This window comes from Salvia hispanica, chromosome 4 (assembly GCF_023119035.1).
Source record: "Salvia hispanica cultivar TCC Black 2014 chromosome 4, UniMelb_Shisp_WGS_1.0, whole genome shotgun sequence".
NCBI classification, from domain to species: Eukaryota; Viridiplantae; Streptophyta; class Magnoliopsida; order Lamiales; family Lamiaceae; genus Salvia; species Salvia hispanica.
Genome location: NC_062968.1, coordinates 30,078,155 through 30,101,251, shown reverse-complemented (window position 1 = coordinate 30,101,251; position 23,097 = coordinate 30,078,155). Strand labels below are relative to the sequence as shown.

General features: G+C 37.9%; 1 protein-coding gene across 1 annotated transcript; it reads left to right on the top strand.

The window, feature by feature from the left end:
• Positions 1–10,529: 10,529 nt before the first annotated feature.
• On the top strand, positions 10,530–13,478 carry LOC125220880 (protein FAR1-RELATED SEQUENCE 5-like). Its single transcript, XM_048123012.1, has 4 exons — positions 10,530–10,539; positions 11,128–11,893; positions 12,024–12,830; positions 12,932–13,478. The coding sequence occupies exons 1-4, from the start codon at positions 10,530–10,532 to the stop codon at positions 13,476–13,478; spliced, it is 2,130 nt and encodes a 709-aa protein (XP_047978969.1).
• Positions 13,479–23,097: the final 9,619 nt, after the last annotated feature.

Here is a 23,097-nt window from a genome sequence, read left to right as displayed (position 1 = left end):
AGGTCTCAGCACCACAAACATTTACATATTGGGTAAGCAGTTATGCTGGTGGGCTTTGCTATTGGGCTTCCGTTGTGGGCTAGAGAATGACGCGATTTGGGTCATCTTTTGCAGTTTCGTCTCCATTAAGGGCCAATATTTTAAAATGTGTTGATAACTACTAGAAGAGAGGTCTAATAAGGGGAAGAAAGGAATTAATAAACGGAAGAGGGAGTTTATTCATCACTGCTCCGGTTCAACATATAAATACAATCTCTACTCCAGTATTGGATTGTAATTCAATGAAAGAACTTCTATCACGAGGAGCACAATCTCTAGTTGCAGAAACTAACAAATTCTGAACCTCGGCCTAGTTTGGATTTTTTGGTTGTTTCTTTACCATTTATGTCCATTTTTGTTGATTTTGAGTGATGCACTTGTATTTGTTGGAGTTTAGACCATCTCCAATAGTACACTAAAATCTTAAATGGGATAGGTATTTAGCTCCAATAGTACTCAAATCCAATCCTATTTTTGGTTTTTGAGAAAAAAATATCTATCTTTAGGTTTACACTAAACCAAAACCTAAAAAATTCTCAAATTTTGTGAGTAAAAAAAACATAATATAGAGAATATTCTTTTAAGTTTGAGTTTAGTGTAAATGGTTGGAGTAAAATCAATATTTAGCGTGAGATTTACACTAAAATGGGTTTGAGTTTAGTGGAATGGTTGGAGATGCTCTTAGTAACCAATCTCTTTTGCACTCGGCATAAATTATACTCCGAAAATTTGACAGTGCTGGCAATTTTAATTTATACTCCATCAGGTAACAATGACGGACCCAGGAAATAGAAATCATGGGGTCGGATAAAAGAATTAGTAATATACACTTACTAATTTAATTATTATTATTTAATATTAGCCGCTGTGCATTATTAGAATGAAAATGTGCATTATTAAATGACACGTGACATTAATCTAACCGTCAGATGACAAAATCGTGGGGCTAGGATTAAGAAGGAAAAAGGACAAAAGATATGAAAATGATTTGAATACATCCCTATATATATATATATATAGGAGTGATCAAGGTCTAACTAATTTTAAGTGTATAACTAGAGAATAAATTTCAGCCACACATCTTGTTACTCCAATTTAATCTTAAAGGTTGAACAAATTTTCAGATTTTTGTTAAAAATAATAGCCCAAGGGCATTTTTGGAATGGTATATCAACATCTCAAACTCAAGCGTCGATTTCTCCCAAATTCAAAGTGCAATTTCCTCCAAAATTCAAGCGTTGATTTCTTCAGAATTCAAACGCTGATTTCTTCCAATCTTAACCAAATTTGTTCGCAAAATCAACGTGAATTGTGTTGCGTGATTTCTGAACCAAATTCAGCTTCCTATCCAAATTCGTTCACGTTTGATCTCGACGTCACTTCTCGGTCAAATCGCGACGTCTGGAGTCGGGACTGACGACGAGCATCATCCAACGGCCGAAGCAAGAAGGACAAGATGGCGTACCGGCAGCTGACTCAAATGCCACAGCCAAGATTCGTCTCTGATTCGCAATGAGGCAGGAGACCAACACTATGTGCTGCAGGTCACCGACGACGGTGAAGGTGTCGACTAGGCCTGCGGTGAGGTCGAGAGAGAAATAGTGATAGAGTGAGAGAGAAGGCAGTTGGGGAAAGAGGAGGGAGACGCTCGAACCGCCACACGCCGGTGACTGCGGTGGTCCTCCGCGACCAGGCGAAAGAGAAAAGAGGCGATGCAGCGGCTGTGGTGAAAGATAGAGATAAAAGTTTGGGCACATTGTTCAGGGTTTAGGAATATACTTCACTATATGAGAATATACTTCACTATATGAACAATATACTTCACTAAAATGAAAAAACGGTACATTATTAGACATGCAGAATATACTTCACTATAATCACAATATACATCACTATATACACAATATACTTCACTGAAATGAAAAAAATGGTACATTATAAGGCATGCAGAATATACTTCACTATAAGCACAATATACATCACTATATGCTCAATATACTTCACTGAAATGAAAAAATTGTACACTGTAAACTATATTCTTCGCTGAAATATCAAACATCATATTTTTAGTTCACTTCTTACTCATTTTTAGTTCACTGTGTATATGTTTTAGTCCACTAAACGTGAGTTTTATTTCATTGTCAGCTTATTTTTAGTTCACTTTTTACTGGTTTTTAGTTCAATGCGTCCATGTTATGTACGTCAGTTTTATTTTGTTGCAAACTTATTTTTTGTTCACTTCTTACATATGTATAGTTCACTGCATACTTGTTTTAGTTCACTACTATAGTTGTTCACTTCATACCAAAACTTATCAGATTACAATTTTAAGTTGTGAACTATATTTTGTTAAATAATTAACAAGTATTCATATGTGAACTAAATAGATTGAACATAAAGTGAAGTATATTGTGCATGTCTTATAGTGTATTGTATTTTTCATTTTCAGAAGTATATTGTGCATATAGTGAAGTAAATTGAACATGCCTTATAGTTTACTATTTTTTCACTACAATGAAGTATATTGTGCATATGAACTATTATATGCTTATATTGAAGTATAATAACTTTACAGTGAACTATATTGAAGTAAATATGTTCTATAGCGAAGCAAATATGCTCTACAGTGAAGTAAATAGTCTAACATAATATTAAATTTAATTGAAACTGATGAGCTTTATATTGAACTAAATGACACATATTATGAACCATATCAGTTTCATACAAATGATCATGAACGCTTGAAGTTTACAATCATTTTTCCACATCTATCTCCATGTTGTTGCTACATTCTCGATAATGTTTTGATGTTGTCGCCAAGATATTAAATGACTTATGGTTTGTTTCCGACGACATTAATGCACTGCAATTCTTTGCTCTTAGCCTTTGGAGTATTTCCTTGCTGCTTCTTTTAAGCAATACATTTCCAATCTTATTCCCGCTCACCATAGTGTCAATCATCATATACTTCACTCTAAGGTCTATTCACTTCACTGAAATCAAAAAACACAAAACATTATAAGATATACATCGTATACTTCACTTTAAGTATAAACTGAATCACTGCAAAGGTAAAACACTTCACTCTTAACATTTATTAGTTCACTTTAAGCTCTATACACTCTAACCATAGAATACTTCACTCTATGCACGTTTTACTTCACTGAAATGAAAAAATAGTGCACTATAAGCAAGGATCACAAACACTTCACTCTAACCATGGAATACTTCACTCTATGCACGTTTTACTTCACTGAGATGAAAAAATAGTGCACTATTAGCAAGGATCACAAACACTTCACTCTAAGCATTAAATACTTCACTCTATGCACGTTTTACTTCATTGAGATGAAAAAATAGTGCACAATAAGCAAGGATCACAAACACTTCACTCCAACCATGGAATACTTCACTCTAAACGCATTTTACTTCACTGAGATGAAAAAATAGTGCACTATAAGCATGTATCACAAATACTTCACTCTAACCATGGAATACTTCACTTTAAGCTCATTTTACTTCACTTAGATGAAAATTCAGAGCAGTATAAGCATGCATTACAAACACATCACTCTAACCATGGAATACTTCACTCTAAGCACGTTTTATTCATTGAGATAAAAAATTAGATCACTATAAGCATGCATCATAAACACTTCACTCTAACCACAAAATATTTCACTATAAGCACATTTTACTTCACTAGGATGAAAAAATAGTGCACTATAAGCATGAATCATAAATACTTCACTCTAACCATGGAATACTTTACTTTAAGCTCGGTTTACTTCACTAATATGAAAATACAGATCACTACAAGCATGCATCACAAACACTTCACTCTAACCATAGAATACTTTACTCTAAGCACGTTTTACTTCACTGAGATGAAAAAATAGATCACTATGAGCATGCATCACTAACACTCCACTCCAACCATGGAATACTTCACTCTGGGCGATGAAAAAATAATGCACAATAAGCATGGATCACAAACACTTCACTCTAAGCATTAAATACTTCAATATATGCATAATATACATCTATGTGCAAAATATACTTCACTATGTCCTTAATTTACTAAACATGCTACAAAGTGAACTATTTCTATCCAGATTCTCAACAATGTTTGCTGAACAATAGCCTAATTCAACAAAACGTCAACTGCGAATCAAAACCAAAATTTTGAGAACTTACCAAATCAAAAAGAGGTGGGGGGGTTGTCCGGGCAGTAATACGACAACGGCAACTGACCTGTTGGTGAGTGCAGCGGCGGAGCGGGACCGACAATCAGCAAGACCGGCGTAGCAGCGCACCGGTAGTACAGTCGCGGTGAGGAACTAGGCGACGGAACTGTGACTAAATCACGAAAGAGACGAAAGAGAAGAGCGAGAGTAAACAAACCAGAAGGAGGCAATGGGGGAAGTGAACATAGTTGAAGGAGGCTACGACGATCGATGACGACGAACGATTGAGCCCTAGATTTTCGATTGGAGGATTGGCGAAATGATGAGAAGAGAAGGAGAAGAGTCGCGCAAGGATTAATTTTGAAAATTATATGTTTTTCGAATTTAACCCTATTTTTATTTGTTAAATGACAATTTTACCCTCGTCATCTTATAGTGAAGTAATTCGTTCATATAGTGATGTAAAATATGGATGAATTTCAAATATTACATGGATGAATATCAGCCCTTGTTTTTTTAATCTTGTGGCTGATATTTGTTCTCTAGTTATGTACTTAATAGGCACTTGCCCCATATCACTACTATATATATATATAGGGATGTACTAATATGACAACCCTCTTTATTGTAACACCATACCACCATTTTAGGCCATTGGATCTGAAAATCGTGTGCTTGTCATGCTGCCACGTGTAAAAACACGGAGGGGTAAAATAGACAATTTCTAATTTTACGTTACCAGATTGCAGTGCTATGAATTAAATATTGCAGTCTTACCACAACAATATTGCAGTTTACCACAACTGCAATATCTAATACAGATAGACTGCAATATCTAGTATAGTAGACTGCAAACCCGTGTTTTTTCACGAAACTTAATCCTAGGCGTCCATAGATGAGATCTAACGGACTATATTGGTGGTATGGTGTTATCCTATCTATGGTGGCACCCTAGTGCACCCCTATATATATATATATATATATATATATATATATATATATAGGTTTGTGTTAAAATGACAACCCCTCTTAAAATGACACCGTGACACCGCTTATACAACAATATTATAAACGCTACACAACAATATTACAAACACTATACAACAATCTATAGATTGTTGTATAGTGTGTCGGATATTGCTTTGGACAAGAAATATTGCTGGATAAAGACCAGCAAATTGCTGACCGTCTTTTTCCAGTTTTTTTTTTTGCCACGTGGCAGCTTATTATTCGTCCACGTGTACAAATGATTGGCTAGGAATGGTGGTATGATGTTATTTTAAGGGGTGGTGCCACCCTAACATGCCCATATATATATATATATATATATATATAGGGTCTTGTTAGGTTGAGATTATTTAGCTAAATTGAGAAATGAGATGCAATATGAGCCACTAATCCACAAGATTAACAAAATGTCAACAAGGGGGTATAATTGTCTTTTCATTAAATTGTGTTTGAAATCATTTTCTAAAATCTCTCTAAAACTCTAGCTGCAAAGTCTTCAAATCTTCAAATCTTCAACATTCAAATCTTCAATCTTCAACATTCAAATCTTCAACATTCAAATCTTCAAATCTTCAACATTCATATCTTCAAATCTTCAAATCTTCAACATTCAAATCTTCGAATCTTCAAATCTTCAACATTCAAATCTTCAAATCTCTTCAACATTCAAATCTTCAAATCTTCAAATCTTCAACATTCAAATCTTCAAATCTTCAACATTCTTCAAATCTTCAACATTCAATAAAATAACACTTATTAAAATGTCAACAACTAAAAAATAACACTCACAATTCACATATCAATACGCAACAACTCGTATTAAAATGTCAACAACTAACAAATAACACTCACAATTCACATATCAATACCGAGAATATCGAATGTCAACAACTCGTATGAAAATGTCAACAATTAACAAATAACACTTACTATTCACATATCAATACCGAGAATATCGAATGTCAACAACTCGTATTAAAATGTCAACAACTAACAACAAACGTTATTTATGTCAACTAGGGGGTATAATTGTCATTTTTGCACGATGTCAACTACAGAGACATTATGTCAACTACGATGTCAACAACAAACGTTATTTATGTCAACTACGATGTCAACAACAAACTTTATTTATGTCAACACGATGCCAACAACAAACTTTATTTATGTCAACTACGATGTCAACAACAAACTTTATTTATGTCAATTATTATGTCAACAATAACATTTTACAAATAATTAATGTAAAAAACAAATATTTTCATGTCAACGACGTATATTATTTATGTCAACAACAACGTTTTACATATAATTCATGTCAACAACAATGTTTTGCATATATGTGGTTGACATTATATGTGTGCTGTATATTTTCATGTCAACGACGTATATTATTTATGTCAACAACAACGTTTTACATATAATTCATGTCAACAACAATGTTTTGCATATATGTGGTTGACATTATATGTGTCCTGTTGACATGAATTAGTCAATTAATTGCAGGTGATTTTTGATTATGATATAATTAAAAAAGTTGCAGCTGATTTTCGATTTCCCCCCAATTTGAAACCCTAACTAGTCAATTAATTAACAACATTTTCATTTTCCGATCAGAATCCGGGAAAGTGATGGGGAGTATGACCGGAATCAACATCAGAATAGTCGTCGGAGTCCAAACAATCGGCAAAACACAGAAGATCTGGAGAAGCTTCCAAGCTCTCGGCGCCATAGCCTTCGCCTACTCCTACTCATTAATCCTAATCGAGATTCAGGTACTTGAATTTCAGCATTTCACCTTCTCCGATCCACGATTCAGTCATCAATTACTAAAAAATCATTGTTTAATTTGAATCAGGACACGATAAAATCGTCACCGTCGGAGTACAAGATTAACTTCTCTCTTCATCGGAATCGCAGCTACGGAGGCCTCTCTCTTCAGATCTCGGTTCGTCGCAGCAGAAGCGAGCCTCCTCTCTGGCAGAAACGAGCTAGATCTGAAGGATTTCTCCAACAAAACGTGATTCAACGGCTTCGCCACGGCACCGACGGAGCTTGATGCCGCTGCGGTTGCGTTGAAACACTTCTGACAGAGATTATTAGCGTCGGAGGAGTTTCCAGCCACGCCGTACGACCTTGAACTCCGTCTCCTCCTTCTCCGTCCTCTGCGCCATTTTTAACTCAAAAAATTAAAATCTGAAAAACAAAAAACAAATGAATCCAGACAGAATCGTTGGCGGATTGATCTCTAGAGAGAGACACAGGGGCGTGTGGAGACCGGAGAGATAGAGGTGGAGAGAGTTGCGGGCTGGCTTTGGGAAGGGAGAAGAGAGTTGTTAGATAAAAAAATTTACCACCATGCCCTTTCATAATAAATTAATCTAAAAATATTTTTTGTGTGTCAAAATCTGGACCACTCATTTAATAAAAATGGGTGGCTGATATTGCATCTCATTTCTCAATTACTCTAAAAAAATCTCAATTGATCATGGACCTATATATATATATATATATATATATATAGGTATATATATATATAGGTCCATGATCAATTGAGATTTTTTTAGAGTAATTGAGAAATGAGATGCATCAGCCACCCATTTTTATTAAATGAGCGGTCCAGATTTTGCCACATAAAAAATATTTTAATATTAATTTGTTATGAAAGGGTAGAATAGTAATTTCATAATAATTTGCCAATCTCACCTCCCTTCCATCGCCTTGCCTCCCCAATCTCCAAAACCTCTCCAGTTCCTTCTCCCGCCACCAATCGCCGCCGCCAAATCCCTCCAGAGGCTCGACCTCAGCCGCAACTCCATCTCCAGCCCCCTCCCCGACCTTAGCCCGCTCCCTCACCAGCCTCGATCTCAGCTACAACAACCTCCCCGCCCCAATCCCCTGTCGGTGGTGAGTACGGTTGTCGGCGCCCGCCGCTACGCTCGCGTCCACTTCTTAGGGTTCCTCTACTGTTGCTACGGCGTCGCCGAAGTTGGATTTGGCATGATTAAGCCGTTGCTGGCGTGATTGAGACTCTGCGGGAGATTACTGTTGAAGAAATTGGGGGTTTGATGAGAGAGAAACTGTGGCGCAGAGATTGAGGTGAAATTGTGAGGAAAAGAGGAGCTGGAATCGAATTCCTGATCGTCGCCGTCGCTGGAGGATTGCATACTCCCGCTATTGCCGGAATCCATGGCTAAATCAATTTCTAGAGAGAGAGGTGATTGAAGGTGTAATTGATGGAATTGGTAAACTAGCATAAAGTGATGCTGCAAAAGTTGAAAAAGGGGAAAAGGAGAGAGAATCTGAAGAATTGCACGTAAAAGGTTAGATCGTTCCATCTCCTTCAGATCACTTCAAAAATAAAAGGATCACATTCACACACACATCTCCTCGCCATCTCCTCTCCTCCGTCGATTGCCGCCTCCAGTGGCGTATTCAAATTTCTGTGAAACCTATCGCTGGCTCCACGGCGGAGCTCCTTTGCGAGCTGCGGAGAGGCGATGTGGTCGAATTGAGTCAGGCGGTTGGTGGCGGTTTCGATGTAGATCGAATCTCGCCGCCGGAGAAATATTAAACGGTGTTCCATCTTATAAGAACAATTACGATTAATTTGTGAAATATATGGATGCAGTTTTTAATTCAATTGTATTGCTGGAATTTGTGAGTTGTGGATAAGGTGTTTGTGATATTGCCTAAAATATTATTATTGACATAAATTATATAAGTTGTTGACATAAAAATGTTTGTTGTTGAGTACGAAAACAATGTCAACTATATATATACAATGTCAATTATATGTAAAACGTTGTTATTGACATAATTTATACGTAAAATGTTGCTGTTGACATTAATTATATGTAAAACGTTGTTGTTGACATTAATTATATAGGTCATTGACATGAATTATATAGCTCGTTGACATAATAACGTTTGTTGTTGACATAAATTTTATGAAAAATGTAGTTGACATAAATTATATGTAAAACATTGTTGTTGACATGAATTATATGTAAACGTGAGTTGTTGACATTCGATAATCTCGCTATTAATATGTGAATTATAAGTGTTATTTTTTAGTTGTTGACATTTTAATACTAGTTGTTGACATTCGATAATCTCGCTATTGATAAGTGAATTATAAGTGTTATTTGTTACTTGTTGACATTTTAATACGAGTTGTTGACATTCGATATTCTCGGTATTGATATGTGAATTTTAAGTGTTATTTGTTAGTTGTTGACATTTTAATACGAGTTGTTGACATTCGATATTCTCGATGTTGATATGTGAATAGTAAGTGTTATTTGTTAGTTGTTTACATTTTAATACGAATTGTTGACATTCGATATTCTCTGTATTGATATGTGAATTGTAAGTGTTATTTGTTAGTTGTTGACATTCGGTATTATCGGTATTGTATGTGAATTGTAAGTGTTATTTGTTAGTTGTTGACATTTTAATAGGAGTTGTTGACATTCGATATTCTCGGTATTGATATGTGAATTGTAAGTGTTATTTTTTAGTTGTTGACATTTTAATACGAGTTGTTGACATTCGATATTCTCGGTATTGATATATGAATTGTAAGTGTTATTTTTTAGTTGTTGACATTTTAATAAGTGTTATTTTATTGAATGTTGAAGATTTGAAGATTTGAATGTTGAAGGTTTGAAGATACGAAGATTTGAATGTTGAAGAGATTTGAAGATTTGAATATTGAAGATTTGAAGATTTGAAGACAATTTTAGAAAATGATTTCAAACACAATTTAATGAAAAGACAATTATACCCCTGTGTTGACATAATGTGATAGTTGTTGACATTAAGTTAATCTTGTGAATTAGTGGCTGAGATTGCATCTCATTTCTCAATTATACCCAAAAATCTCATCCTAACAAGACCCTATATATATATATATAGGGATGTATTCATATCCTTCTTTGGTTTTATGTTCTATTCTCCTTTTTAATCTTGACCATTCAATTTAAAGATCTTATGGCCCTAAATAATGCCACATATTATTAATTTAAATGCTTAAAATAATCGTGTAGGGTGTTTTAGGAAATCACATTAGAGTTAGTTATGGAAACTTGCTTGATTTTCTCTCCACAATATATTGCATCGGTTTTTTTCATGGAATTAGCAGAATCTTTCTTCTCTCTCCAAAAAAATCTTTCTGTATCAATACATCACAGAGGCGTTAATCCGGAGGAAGTCGTGAATCTGAGTTCGTTCATCTTATTAGAAGAATAGAAAAACTTGCAGCCTTTGTATTTTTCTTCTTATTCTCCAACAATGGAAGAAGGTAATTTAAGGACTTCACATGTTGATTATGAATCTGAGTTCGTTCATCTTATTGATATTTTACGATTTTTGTGTTTATTCTAATGTCATGTTTGTTAATTATATAATCTCAGGGGTTTTTTTATTAGTTGTCGTGTTTGACTGTATTGGGCGAGTTTAATCTAATCCACTAGGGTGGAGCAGTCATTGGTGGTTAGGGTGTAGTATTTTGTTTAGTCGACGAGTTTCAGTGTTTTGAATAGGGTTTTGTTATTATCTCGGCCGCTGTGTGGTTTTACTCAAAGTATGTAATGTACAAATATTAAAGTATAATGCATTCTTTCTTATGTTTAATGTATGGTTCATATCATTGAATGAAACTAAATTCTAATACGCTTGATGTTTTTATTTTAGTGTTTATTTTGTTTTCTAAAATGCTGTGTTGTAATTCTGGATTTAGTTATTATCTCGGCTGTAGTGTGGTATTAACCCACGTTTGTAATGTTCAAATATTAAAGTATAATGCACTATTTCTTAGTTGTAATGTTCGATTTGTATCATATAATGAAACTAAATTCCAATACGCTTGTTGCTTTGATTTTATGTACAGTGTTTGTTATACCTGAATGCTCTCCACAATTGAAGCCTGTGATTGGTCAGAAGTTCCAATCCCTAGATTTTGTGTTTGCGTTTTATGATGTTTATGCCCGCGCTGTTGGGTTTGATACCCGCAAACAAGGAATGAGGAAGGCGTCGGATGGTGTTACTACTTGGTATTATGTGGTATGCAATAGGGAGGGCTGCAAGAGGTCGAACGAGGAAGATGATGTGAATGCACGCTCTGGTTTTACTCTTAAACGCAGGCGGCTTTCCAAGCGTTGTGGTTGTAAAGCTTGTATATCCTTCAAGTACTTTTCCGAATCAGGAATACCGGGATATATTATTCACGAGTTCAACGAGGTTCACAACCATTGTATGGTGGAGTCGGAGCATCAGCAGTTTATGACACTTAACCGGAAGTTGGATGACGTACATCACAAATTCATTCTTGACTGTTCCAAGGCTAATATAGGCCCCACACTTACCTTTAAGGTATCGAAGGAAATCCTCGGTGGGTTTGACCTTGTCGGTTGCAATGTTGGGGATATCAGGAACACATCTCGTGACATCAAAGCATTCGCACACGGTTGTGACGTGCAAATGGTGTTGGAAGACATGGCGAAGAAGAAGGAGTTGTCGGACGCCTTCACATATCACTACGAAGTTAATGATGCTAACCAGTTGGTTGCCCTTTTTTGGTGTGATGGTTTGATGAAGAGGAACTACCATATGTTTGGTGACATAGTGGCGTTTGACTCCACTTACAACACAAACAGGTATACATTATATGCAGGTTTTTGTACATTACTGAGTGCATTCTAAAGCCATAAAGTTGCATTATACCGTTAACGTTATGCATTATTCAGAATTAATTATGCTAATGCTACAAACTTGTGTGCATCACAGGTACTGCATGATCTTCACACCTTTCACGGGGAAGGACAATCATGGTAAACCCGTAACATTTGCTGCTGGATTGGTCTGCAACGAGAAAACAGGGGCCTTTGCCTGGTTGTTCAAACATTTTGTCGAATGCATGGGTGTAGCCCCCAAAATGATTGTGACCGATCAAGACTTAGGCATGAAATCAGCTATTCAAGAGGTTCTTGTTGGAACTCGACACCGATGGTGTATGTGGCATATAATGCACAAGTTGGCTTCCAAGGTTCCAGGCAGGTTGCTTAGGGACGAAGATTTCAAGAAAGAATTCAATGCATGCGTTTGGTCGGACTTGCTTGAACCCGACGAATTTGAAGAGGAGTGGAATGGAGTGATTGAGCGTTATGAGCTGGAAGTCGTTGATTGGTTGAACACATTGTACGAGTATAGACAGATGTGGATACCGGCCTACTTCAGAGATTTCCCACTCGGTTCGATGATTAGGACTACGTCCATATCAGAATCTGAAAACAGTTTCTACAAAAATTTTATGAAGCCCCGAGCGAACCTTGCCGAATTATACTTGTATTTCAACAATGCTCTGGACTTTCAGCGGAATGCTAGAACAAAGCTGGACTACAACGATGCTACTTCCGTGCCCATACTGGCCACTAAGTTGGGTTTCGAGAAACATGCTGCGACGCTTTATACAGACAGTATGTTCAGGAAGATACAAGAAGAAATTGTTGATGGGAATGACAAATGCCGTGTGCTTGGTTTTTCATCAACAGATACGATGGACACCTACAAGCTTGGGGACAACCGACGGAATTCGTATTCTGTGACACACGACAAGACTGACGAACCATACTCGTGCGACTGCAAATTGTTCGGTAGGCAGGGCTATTTGTGTTGCCAATTTTTTTTCTATTCAGGAACAATGAAGTGTCAAAAATTCCAGAGATGTACTGCAACAGCCGATGGATGAAGACTCCCTTAGCCAAGGCCGTACATGGAATTTTTGATGTCACCGTAGAAACAATGTCCACCGTTGACGATAGGCAGACTGTTACAAATCAGGGAATATCGTTGTTCTACGGCTTTGTTCGACGTTTTGATAGTGACATTGAAGTGCTTCGTGCTTTCGTTAGTGGTTTGGAAGAACTTGGTAATTCTCTTCAAGCAGGAACTCCTCCATCTTTGGCGTTTGAAAAGAGGCACATGATTGAAGAATTTTACGGAATGCCAAGGCCTGAAGTTGTAGAGGTCCATCATCCGGATGTCGTAAAGACGAAGGGTCATGCTAGCAGCTCCGCGAGCCGATTGGTTTCAAAGAGAGAAAAGGCTATAAAGGAGGCTGCTAGGCCTCTTAGACGTTGTAAGGCGTGCGATGAGTTGGGCCATCACGACTCTAGAAACTGTCCAATGCTTAAAGAGCTGGAGAAGGAGAAAGCGCTTAGCAAAGGGAAGAGGAAAGCTTGATGTGTTTTGTACCTAATAAAATAAATTTTCGGCTCTGATTTGTTCTTATTCTGTGTATCGCTGTGGTCATTTTTTGCAGAATAACTCTGTGGAGTTGCTATATTTATTGTTGATTATCGACGTACAACCTTGCATTAATTAGGATATTATATGCATCACTCCCTCTATTTATTCCATTAATTGAGTTTTTTGGTTTCGTGCATTAGCGCATTTATAGGCTTGCATTAATAGCGATATTCTGTGCATCATTTCGTCGTTTTGTTCCATTTGTCGAGTTCGTTCATAATGTGCATTATCGATTGATATCCTTGCATTAATAATGTGTATTTTATGCATCACTCCGTTTATTTAATCCATTACTCCATCACTTTGTTAATGTTTGTTATCGTTTTTTAGACTTGCATTTAACCCGCCAGGTTGCGCAGCACTACCGTTTATTTAGTCCATTACTCCATTACTCTGTTAATGTGCATTATCGTTTTATAGCATTACATTAATAGGGCTATGTTGTGCATTACTCTCGGTTATTTCATCCATTGCGGATACAGCAACTATTACCAAAATATGCATCAGTTATCAAGTGAAATGTATGGTTCAAAACATGCGTCATTTGACCAAATCAAAATAAGTTATCCCAAACTAACTGTCTTAAACCTAACGTCAACATCGTTCCTAATCAGTACTCCTGCAATCAATCCAGCCCAAACTCGTCGACCCACTTATCGAAATTGAACTTTGGCGGCTTCTCTTTCCAGAACTTGGCGGCATAAGAGATGTTGGTGTCGCGCTCAGAATTGTGTGTAGAAGACAGCAGTGCGTTTGCTACCTTAATTCGGTACATTTCCAGATTTTTTGTCCCGTTGGCGGTGAATCCGCACTGCCAATCTTTGTCCTTTCCGCCGAATGATGTACACCCCCGTCTCCACGGATGGCTCGTTTCTCCTCCAAGTCATAGCCACCACATGTGTCTTACATTTTCGGACCTCGGCTGCCTTTTGATTAGCCTTCAACTTCACCAGCGCTTCTGCGAAAAATTGTTTCTGCAACAAATTCCCACAAAAAAATGCGTTAGAAACACAGATAATGCGCAGTTATCCGAATGTAATGCAACTTAATGGAATACCCTCAAACACGCACCAAAAGGGAGGGTGTTTTCCCATATTTTGCCTTGAAAGATTTGTGGGAGTCGGCCAATGTGTGGTCAATGATGTTCATGTTGCCATCCGGCAGATCAAAACACACCATATACTGATGTGTAGAACCCCAAACCGGGAAGAAAAACTGTACAAATGAAATTAGGTTAACGTATGTACATCAGATGGGTTAAGCGTAATAGAATTTACCATGTCAAAGTTCTCCCATTTGAAGATTCCCGTTCCAAGTACATCATCGAACAACCGAGTCCAGAATGTCTCCCTCAACTGGTCCTCTGACCATTCAGCCGGGGTATCAATCACGGTGTGTCTCTACAGTGTAATGTGGTAAACAAGTTAATTATTTATAATTGCAATACTAATTACCAACCAGGGCACAAGGTATTTCACTAACGCATGGTTTTGTCGAGAAGAAGACCCTAGCAACTGTTTCCGGAGCTTTGAGCTTCTCCATGTTATTCAAGTGGGCGCTCCAAGTGTCTACAATGGCTGGGCTAATGCGCTTGAACGGCGCCAGCGACGCGAATTCAATATGCATTGTCGTGATACAGTCGTCTACGTAGACAACCGTCTCCCTGCACAATAATAAAGTGTGCATAAGTAACCCATTTCACACGAAATAGTCGAGCAAAACTAAAAAACTTAGCGACTTGTCCGGATAGTTTGGCTTTGCCGTTAGTGTAATCGCCCGGTTGTGGAATGGAGAACGGGCAGCCAGACTGGCTGTCTTGAAACGGGATGATGCCAGCTTCCCGGGATCCTGCAATAATAGGTGACAGGGTTAATACAATAAATCCGCAACCCCACAAATTAAATACAACATACCTCAAAATCACCATCTGGAGTGTCCAAGCCCGACAGTTTCCCCCACACCAATCTCAATACCCTTTTCAGTAGCTTGGCCAATTTTCTACATGGACAAAAGTAAGGTTCCATTTAAGGTATAATAAGTACTGTATACTTAAAAAAAAAACTAAATAATGTGCACTACCAACACCATGTGATGCATTAAACACACCATGTTGTTATGGTTAATACAGCCTATATACTGCAAGCAATTAATACTTTTAATGACTAAACAGTTGAATACAATGCACACAACCTGTCAAATAATGAACACCGTAACAAGTAGTTGTAATTCAAGATATTTATTAAAGGAATTACTTTTGTATTGGCAGCCCGTTTTCCCTTCACCTCCTTACGACCTACATCTTTATCAGATGGAATCTCACTGCGTTCCAGGTTTTGTTTTCCCTTCACCTTCTTTGTTTTGACTTTATTTCCACTGCCTCCTTCACTTTCACCTCTAACCACAGCCGGTTGTACACAATGGACGCACGGTTAAGTATTTTGTAACATGAAGAATGAATACACATTCACTGATGTAATGTTCCTACCCCATGGCTGCTTTCCACACCACCTGGGGCTGTCCCAGATGTCGTTCCAGATCCACCAACTGAATTAGGCATGTCTCCTGACAAAAGTAAATAATGCGTGAATTATGATTTAATAAAGCAAAAAAGTCTGTATACAATGCGTTGTAAACTCTAAAAAAATAGCAACACCATCATGCTCACCATCTGCCTGTTGTTCTTTCTGCGTAGCAAAAGGGTCAGGAAACTCAAAGCCATCCAAGATGAAAGATGGCCTATCAAATCCCCTGCTTATTGTTTTCTTTTTGTCGTATGCCTGCATCATCTTCTCCATTTCCGCAATCCACTCGGGACTGTACTCTTCCTCGTCTTCCCTCGCTTGTGTTAGTGTTGTCACGATTTCCTCATCGTCCACAGGCTTTTCATCTTCCACCCCTAACAACTTCAACCCAATCTGACTCCCTACTCGGAAGCACCCATCGTCAAGCAGTTCAATAGGTATCTGCTTAAAATCCTCGACCCACCTTGCAATGGCGTGTCCCATCAAAGAACTCGAAGCGACAAAACGATCTCTGAGTCTCTTCGCCTTGTTCCTGCTTGGGGTTCCACTATCTCCCCTATACACAGCGTCTACCCTCCTTGCTTCCTCGTCGGCAAGGTACTGATGTTTGTCAATGCGGCCCTCTAACCTCCCAGTTCCGAACTGATCAATCTCCGCATCTTCCCTTTGCTTGAGTGTCTCCGCTGTCCAACCCTTTATAGTGGGCCAGGCACGCTCGACTCGCCTCCGTATGTGAACCACACGGTCCACGTACGCACACTGACACAAAAACAATGCACAGAACAGGGTGTTATAATGCAAAATATTTGGATCATTAATGCAGCAAAAAGTAATGCATGAACTTTGACATATAATGCACTGCCACTATTACTTACCAAAAGAAAATGGATTGGTCCGGTGAAGTATGCAGTATCCCCTCTGTCCCAGCCCAGATAAGTGACTTCCAGCACGGATAAGACGTAACCGCACCAATTCATGTCACTGATAGCCTCCACATCGTCGATAAAGTGTAGTATCTTTGGCTTGCAATTGCCGTCTGACGGAGTCTCCATCAAGGCATTCTCAAGTAAGAACATGAATAGACGCTTGAAGACCGGACCACCATCAGTTTCATCCTTAATCATATTCGCAACATCTGTCGCGTTCAGCTTGTACCGAGACTTTTTACACCGCGCAGCAACCATATCGTTGAACTCGAAGTTTGACTGATATTCTTCTTTGCGTGCAATCTGAATCCGCCCTCTTGGGAAACCCAATGTAAGGTGGACATCCTCCTCGTCTAGTGTTAGGCGCTCGCCACCAGATAATGGAATCTCGCAACGAGCCAGATTTAACGACTTCAACACCCGGTAAGCTAGGTAACCTGGGAACTCCCTGATGTTGAACTCTAGGACAGCGCCGAATCCCATTTCGATCACTGCTTCCTTCTGCCGGGGAGTCAGGTTTTGTATACATGATATGAACTCGGTTGGGTTTTGACGACAGTAAAGGTGGTCGGCTTTCTTCCCCCTGGGTTTCTTTTTCTCCAAGTCTTCATTGCGTGAACTTGTTGCAGCCTCTTCCTCGGCTAACCTTTTCCGCAGTTTCTCAGCTAATCCTATGGGAATAACATCGTCTACGGCTTGGTCAAACTCAGTTCGACAGTGCTTGGAACCTGCCCAGAACAGGTAAAACCATGTTTTAGATCAAACAATCTATGCGTTTAAGTAACTAATGCACGCCAAGTATTTACCAATGCTCTGAACTGAAGCTGTAATGCACAAACACAAACATACCAATATATCAATTGCTAAAGGGATGCATCCAACAAATTCATGCGACACTCCCACAGAGCAAAAAGGCCAAATAATCTATGCGTTGAAGTAAGTAATGCACGCCATGTATTTATCAATGCACAGAACTGAAGCTGTAATGCACAAACACAAAGACAGGAATATATCACTTGCTAAAGGGATGCATCCATCAGATTCATGCCAAACTCCCACAAAACAAAAATGCCAAATAATCTAAGCGTTTGATTTAGTAATGCACGACATCTCTTTACCAATGCACAGAACAGAACCTATAATGCACAAACACAAAGACAGGAATACATCAATTGCTAAAGGGAGGCATCCATCAGATTCATGCCAAACTCCCACAAAACAAAAATTCCAAATAATCTAAGCGTTTGATTTAGTAATGCACGACATCTCTTTACCAATGCACAGAACAGAACCTATAATGCACAAACACAAAGACAGGAATACATCACTTGCTAAAGGGATGCATCCAACAGATTCATGCCAAACAATCACAGAACAAAAATGCCAAATAATCTAAGCGTTTGATTTAGTAATGCACGACATCTCTTTACCAATGCACAGAACAGAACCTATAATGCACAAACACAAAGACAGGAATACATCACTTGCTAAAGGGATGCATCCAACATATTCATGCCAAACAATCACAGAACAAAAATGAACAATAACCCACAAAATTGATGGAATGATGCATAACCTTCATTCAGTTCCGGCTGGCTTTTGTAAGGGCGTTGTCTTTTAGTCATTCTATATCTGTGCAACGAGAGGGCAAAAATCGGCGAGTTTTCAACCATAGCTCAGTGTTTTTTCACACAAAAAAGGACAAAAAGTGTACATATTGGCCGGAAAACGAGCATACAGTAAATAGAATGCTCGCAATACCAACGTCTCCAACAAAAAAACAGCATCTTTTGTGCATTACACCAACTAAAAGTAAACCGATGCAAAACCCAGATCCAAAAGAAAAAAGAAATTGTTTTATCAAGGATGAACAAAACCCTATCTCTACCAACAACAATTTCATCTTTCCCAAAAAAATCGACCCACATAATTTTGTGCATTATTTCGATTACAAACTCAAAATCGTTGTTTAAGAGTGTTTGTGACTTCAATCGAAGTTTACGAGTGCTTGTGCCTACCAAACAAAAAAAACCTAACCACACCTTTTTTTTGGAAGTAGATGTTTCGATTTTCAACCAAGAGCGCGCAGTGATTTCTCGGCGGGAATCGTCCACCGACGTCCAATCCATGGCGTGAATGGTTCACCAACGGAGATTTCGTGGCGGGCGGCGTTCGTAGAACTCGATTTCAATTGACCGAGCGGCGGCTAGGGTTTTGTGGAATGAGGGGATAAAATTTGGGAATGACTATTGATGGGATGGAGTGAGAGAGAGAGTTGAGAGGTCGATGAAAATGCCGCATAAATGTCGGACCTGCAGTTTCGAAACTGATTATGTAGTATGTTATTTTACTGCATTACCCTTTTAATGCACGAAAATGCACAAATAATGCAATACGGGATTAGATTGGCCTTTTTAATCTAGTCCATCCATTCCCTCCATCTTATGGTTGATATTAAGAAAACAAAAGACACTTAGGGTGTAAAAGGACCTTAATGCTATATATATATATATATATATATATAGGGGCATGTTAGGGTACCACCACCCCTTAAAATAACACCATACCACCATTTCTAGCCAATCATTTGTACACGTGGACGAATAATAAGCTGCCACGTGGCAAAAAAAAATCTGAAAAAAGACGGGCAGCAATGTTCTTGGTCTTTATACAACAATTTTTCTTGAACAACAATATCCGACACACTATACAACAATCTATAGATTGTTGTGTAGTGTTTGTAATATTGTTGTGTAGCGTTTATAATATTGTTGTATAAGCGGTGTCACGATGTTATTTTAAGAGGGGTTGTCATTTTAACACAAACCTATATATATATATATAGGGATTTACTAATATGCTAACTAATTTTGAAGTGCTAACGTACATCCAATCACGTGCTGCCACGTGGCATGAAAAATGCAATATTATATACAGAAGAATGCAATATGAATTTCGACAGATTGCATTTTTGTTATATGAAGATTGCATTTTTTATTGTTGAGTTTTGCATTTTCGATATTGATTGTTTAATTTGCATTTTATATCTATACGGATTGCATTTATATATGTGAAAATGCAAAACTTAACAATATAAAATGCAATTTATGTGAAAATGCAAAACATAACAATAAAAAAAATGCAATTTTCCTATAACTAAAATGCAATCTACGGAAATGCATGAACAACTTCACAAATGTGTATTGCATTTTTATATATACAATATTGCATTTTTCGTGCCACATGGCAGCACGTGGTTGGATGTACGTTAGCACTCTAATTAAGGATGCACCATAATGCTCCCATATATATAATATATATATAATTATTAAAAAAAATTGAAAATTAAAATTTATTTTTATTTTGATATGCACGGTAGTTAATTTTAAAATGTGAGGAATACATCATAGTACAAGTATACAACTACAATTTACTCATAAACTACTATAGCTAAATAAATTACACATAGATTAAACTAGCATATAAGTAATGGAGTATATTAATTAGTTATAACACAAATTAAATTTTAAAAAATTAATAGTAATAATACAACGGAGCCTCTCAGCTTCTTCCAAAATTCTCTTTTCTTGATTCTGCAACTTTTTCTCATCAAGCTCCTTCAATTCAACTTTCTCCTCAAGTTCATTCTTTTTCTTTACTTCCACAATAACACTTTCTCTGTATTTCTCTCCTCTCCTTTCTATTTTTCTATAATTTTCCAGTTATTCTCTTACTCATTTCTCTTCCATAGAGATGAAGGTATACCTTTTGTGGGGTCGGAGGGCGGAGTTTCCCTTAGTTGGCTGTCGATTACGGAGCTTCACGGCATCACTCACGGATCTGCGGTGGGATCGGCCGACCCCGCGCAACCCCACCTAGGTCCGTCATTGCCAGGTAAGGCTTGATCCTTCTCTATATGATCTCTCATGCAACATCGTGCAGAAAATTTTAGCTTTATATTTTCCTTTTTAATGTTTTATTTGTAACCAATGATTAAAGTCTATTTTCAACTTGTGACTTGATCTTTGGGACGTTTAACAGAGTGGTATCAGAGCCACGGTTGTGGTTGTTTGATTTGCTTGAATTATGGAGGCAATTAATCCTAGCAAAATGATTTCCTTGAATGTAATGAATTATCACATTTGGAAGGGCAAGATGAAAGATCTTTTATTTGTGAGATGTTTGCATCAACCTGTATTCGCCTATGAGAAGCCGCAGTCAAAGAATGATGAAGATTGGGCTTTTGAGCATGAACAGGTGTGTGGTTATATCCGAATGTGGGTGGACGACAATGTTTGTAATCTTGCTGAAAATGAAAATAATGCGAAGACACTCTGGAATACTCTTGAGAAGTTGTACGCTTCCAAGACAGGTAACAACAAACTATATCTGCTGAAACAGTTGATTAATTTGAGATACTCTGAAGGCTCGTCTATATCAAATCATGTGAACGAGTTTCAAGGCGTGTTGAATCAATTGTCTAGTGTTGGTGTTACTTTTGAGGACGAGGTACTGGGTTTATGGTTACTCAATACTTTGTCTGACTTTTGGGAAACATTTTGAGTCTCGCACACTAACTCTAACTCTGCTCTTGAAGAATAATGTCATTTGATTATGCCAAGAATGGAATTCTCAATGAAGAGATTCGAAGGAAGACTCAGGGCACATCGTCGCAGAATGAAGTCTTGTTTACAGAGCAGAGGGGGAGAAATCCAAATAAAGGTCAAGGTAATAGTGGAAGGAGTAGAAGCAAGTCTAGATCGTCCAAATACAAGGATGTTGAGTGTTATTATTGCCACAAGACAGGTCACATCAAGAACAAAGAACAAGGAGAATGAGAATAATAAGAATACTGAGAGATCTGAAGAAAATAGTAATGACTGTGTTGTTGCTGCTACAAGTGATGATCTTGTCATTGTTTCTGATGACCATGATATCAATTTGGTCTCTTCTGATATATGTTGGATTGGTGACTCCGGTGCCGCAGTCGTCCATGTTACTCCCAGAAGAGAGTTTTTAAGCACTTACACTGTAGGTGATTTCAGTCCTTTGAGGATGGGCAACAATGGTCTTGCTAAAGTTGTTGGCATTGGAAATATTTATTTAAAAGTGAAGAATGGTTCTACAGTGCTACTTCGAGATGTCAGACATGCTCCAGATGTTCGACTGAACTTGATTTCCATTGGGAGACTTGATAGTGATGGCTATGGAAATAACTTTGTTGATGGAAAATGGAAGATCGACAAAGGGTCCCTGATATTGGCTAAAGGTTCGAAGTTGAAGGAAAATCTGTATATGTTGGAAGCTTCAATTTCAGATGACTCAGTGAATGTTATTGGTAAACAATGTTCACCAGATTTGTGGCATAAGAGGTTGAGTCATATTAGTGCCAAGGGACTTGAAACTTTGGTGAAGAAGAATGTTCTTCTAAGTGCTCAAAGTTCTAGTTTTGAAAAGTGCTCTCATTGCCTTGAAGGGAAGCAGAATCGAGTATCTTTCAAAACTAATCCTCCTCGTCGGCAACCAAATTTATTAGATTTGGTTCACTCAGATGTTTGTGGTCCTTTGAAGGTAAAGACTAATGGTGGTGCATCTTATTTTGTGACATTTATTGATGATCATTCCAGGAAGCTATGGGTGTATGCCTTGAAGACTAAAGATCAAGTGTTTGGCAAGTTCAAGGAGTTTCAGGCCTTAGCAGAAAGACAGACTGGAAATAAATTGAAGTGCATCAGGACAGACAATGGTGGTGAGTACCGTGGACCGTTTGAGGAGTATTGTAGGCAACAAGGGATCAGACACCAGAAGATGCCACCAAAGACGCCTCAGTTGAATGGGTTGGCTGAAAGAATGAACATAACATTGATGGATAGGGTCAGATGCATGCTACTGGAGTCGAAACTTCCACAGTCATTTTGGGGAGAAGCTTTATGTGTTGCTTCTTATGTTATTAATCTGACTCCTACGATTGCTTTGCAGGGTGATGTTCCAAAAAATGTTTGGACAGAGAAGAACACCTCTTATGATCATTTGAGGGTGTTTGGTTGCAAAGCTTATGTTCATGTTCCTAGAGATGAGAGGTCAAAGTTAGATGCTAAAGCAAGG

What these genes read in the sequence shown, in the direction of transcription:
- LOC125220880 (XM_048123012.1), top strand. An exon ending in TCCACTTACAACACAAACAG is followed by an intron (nt 11,894 to 12,023) that starts GTATACATTATA and finishes TGTGCATCACAG; the next exon opens with GTACTGCATGATCTTCACAC. An exon ending in GGGGACAACCGACGGAATTC is followed by an intron (nt 12,831 to 12,931) that starts GTATTCTGTGAC and finishes TTTTCTATTCAG; the next exon opens with GAACAATGAAGTGTCAAAAA.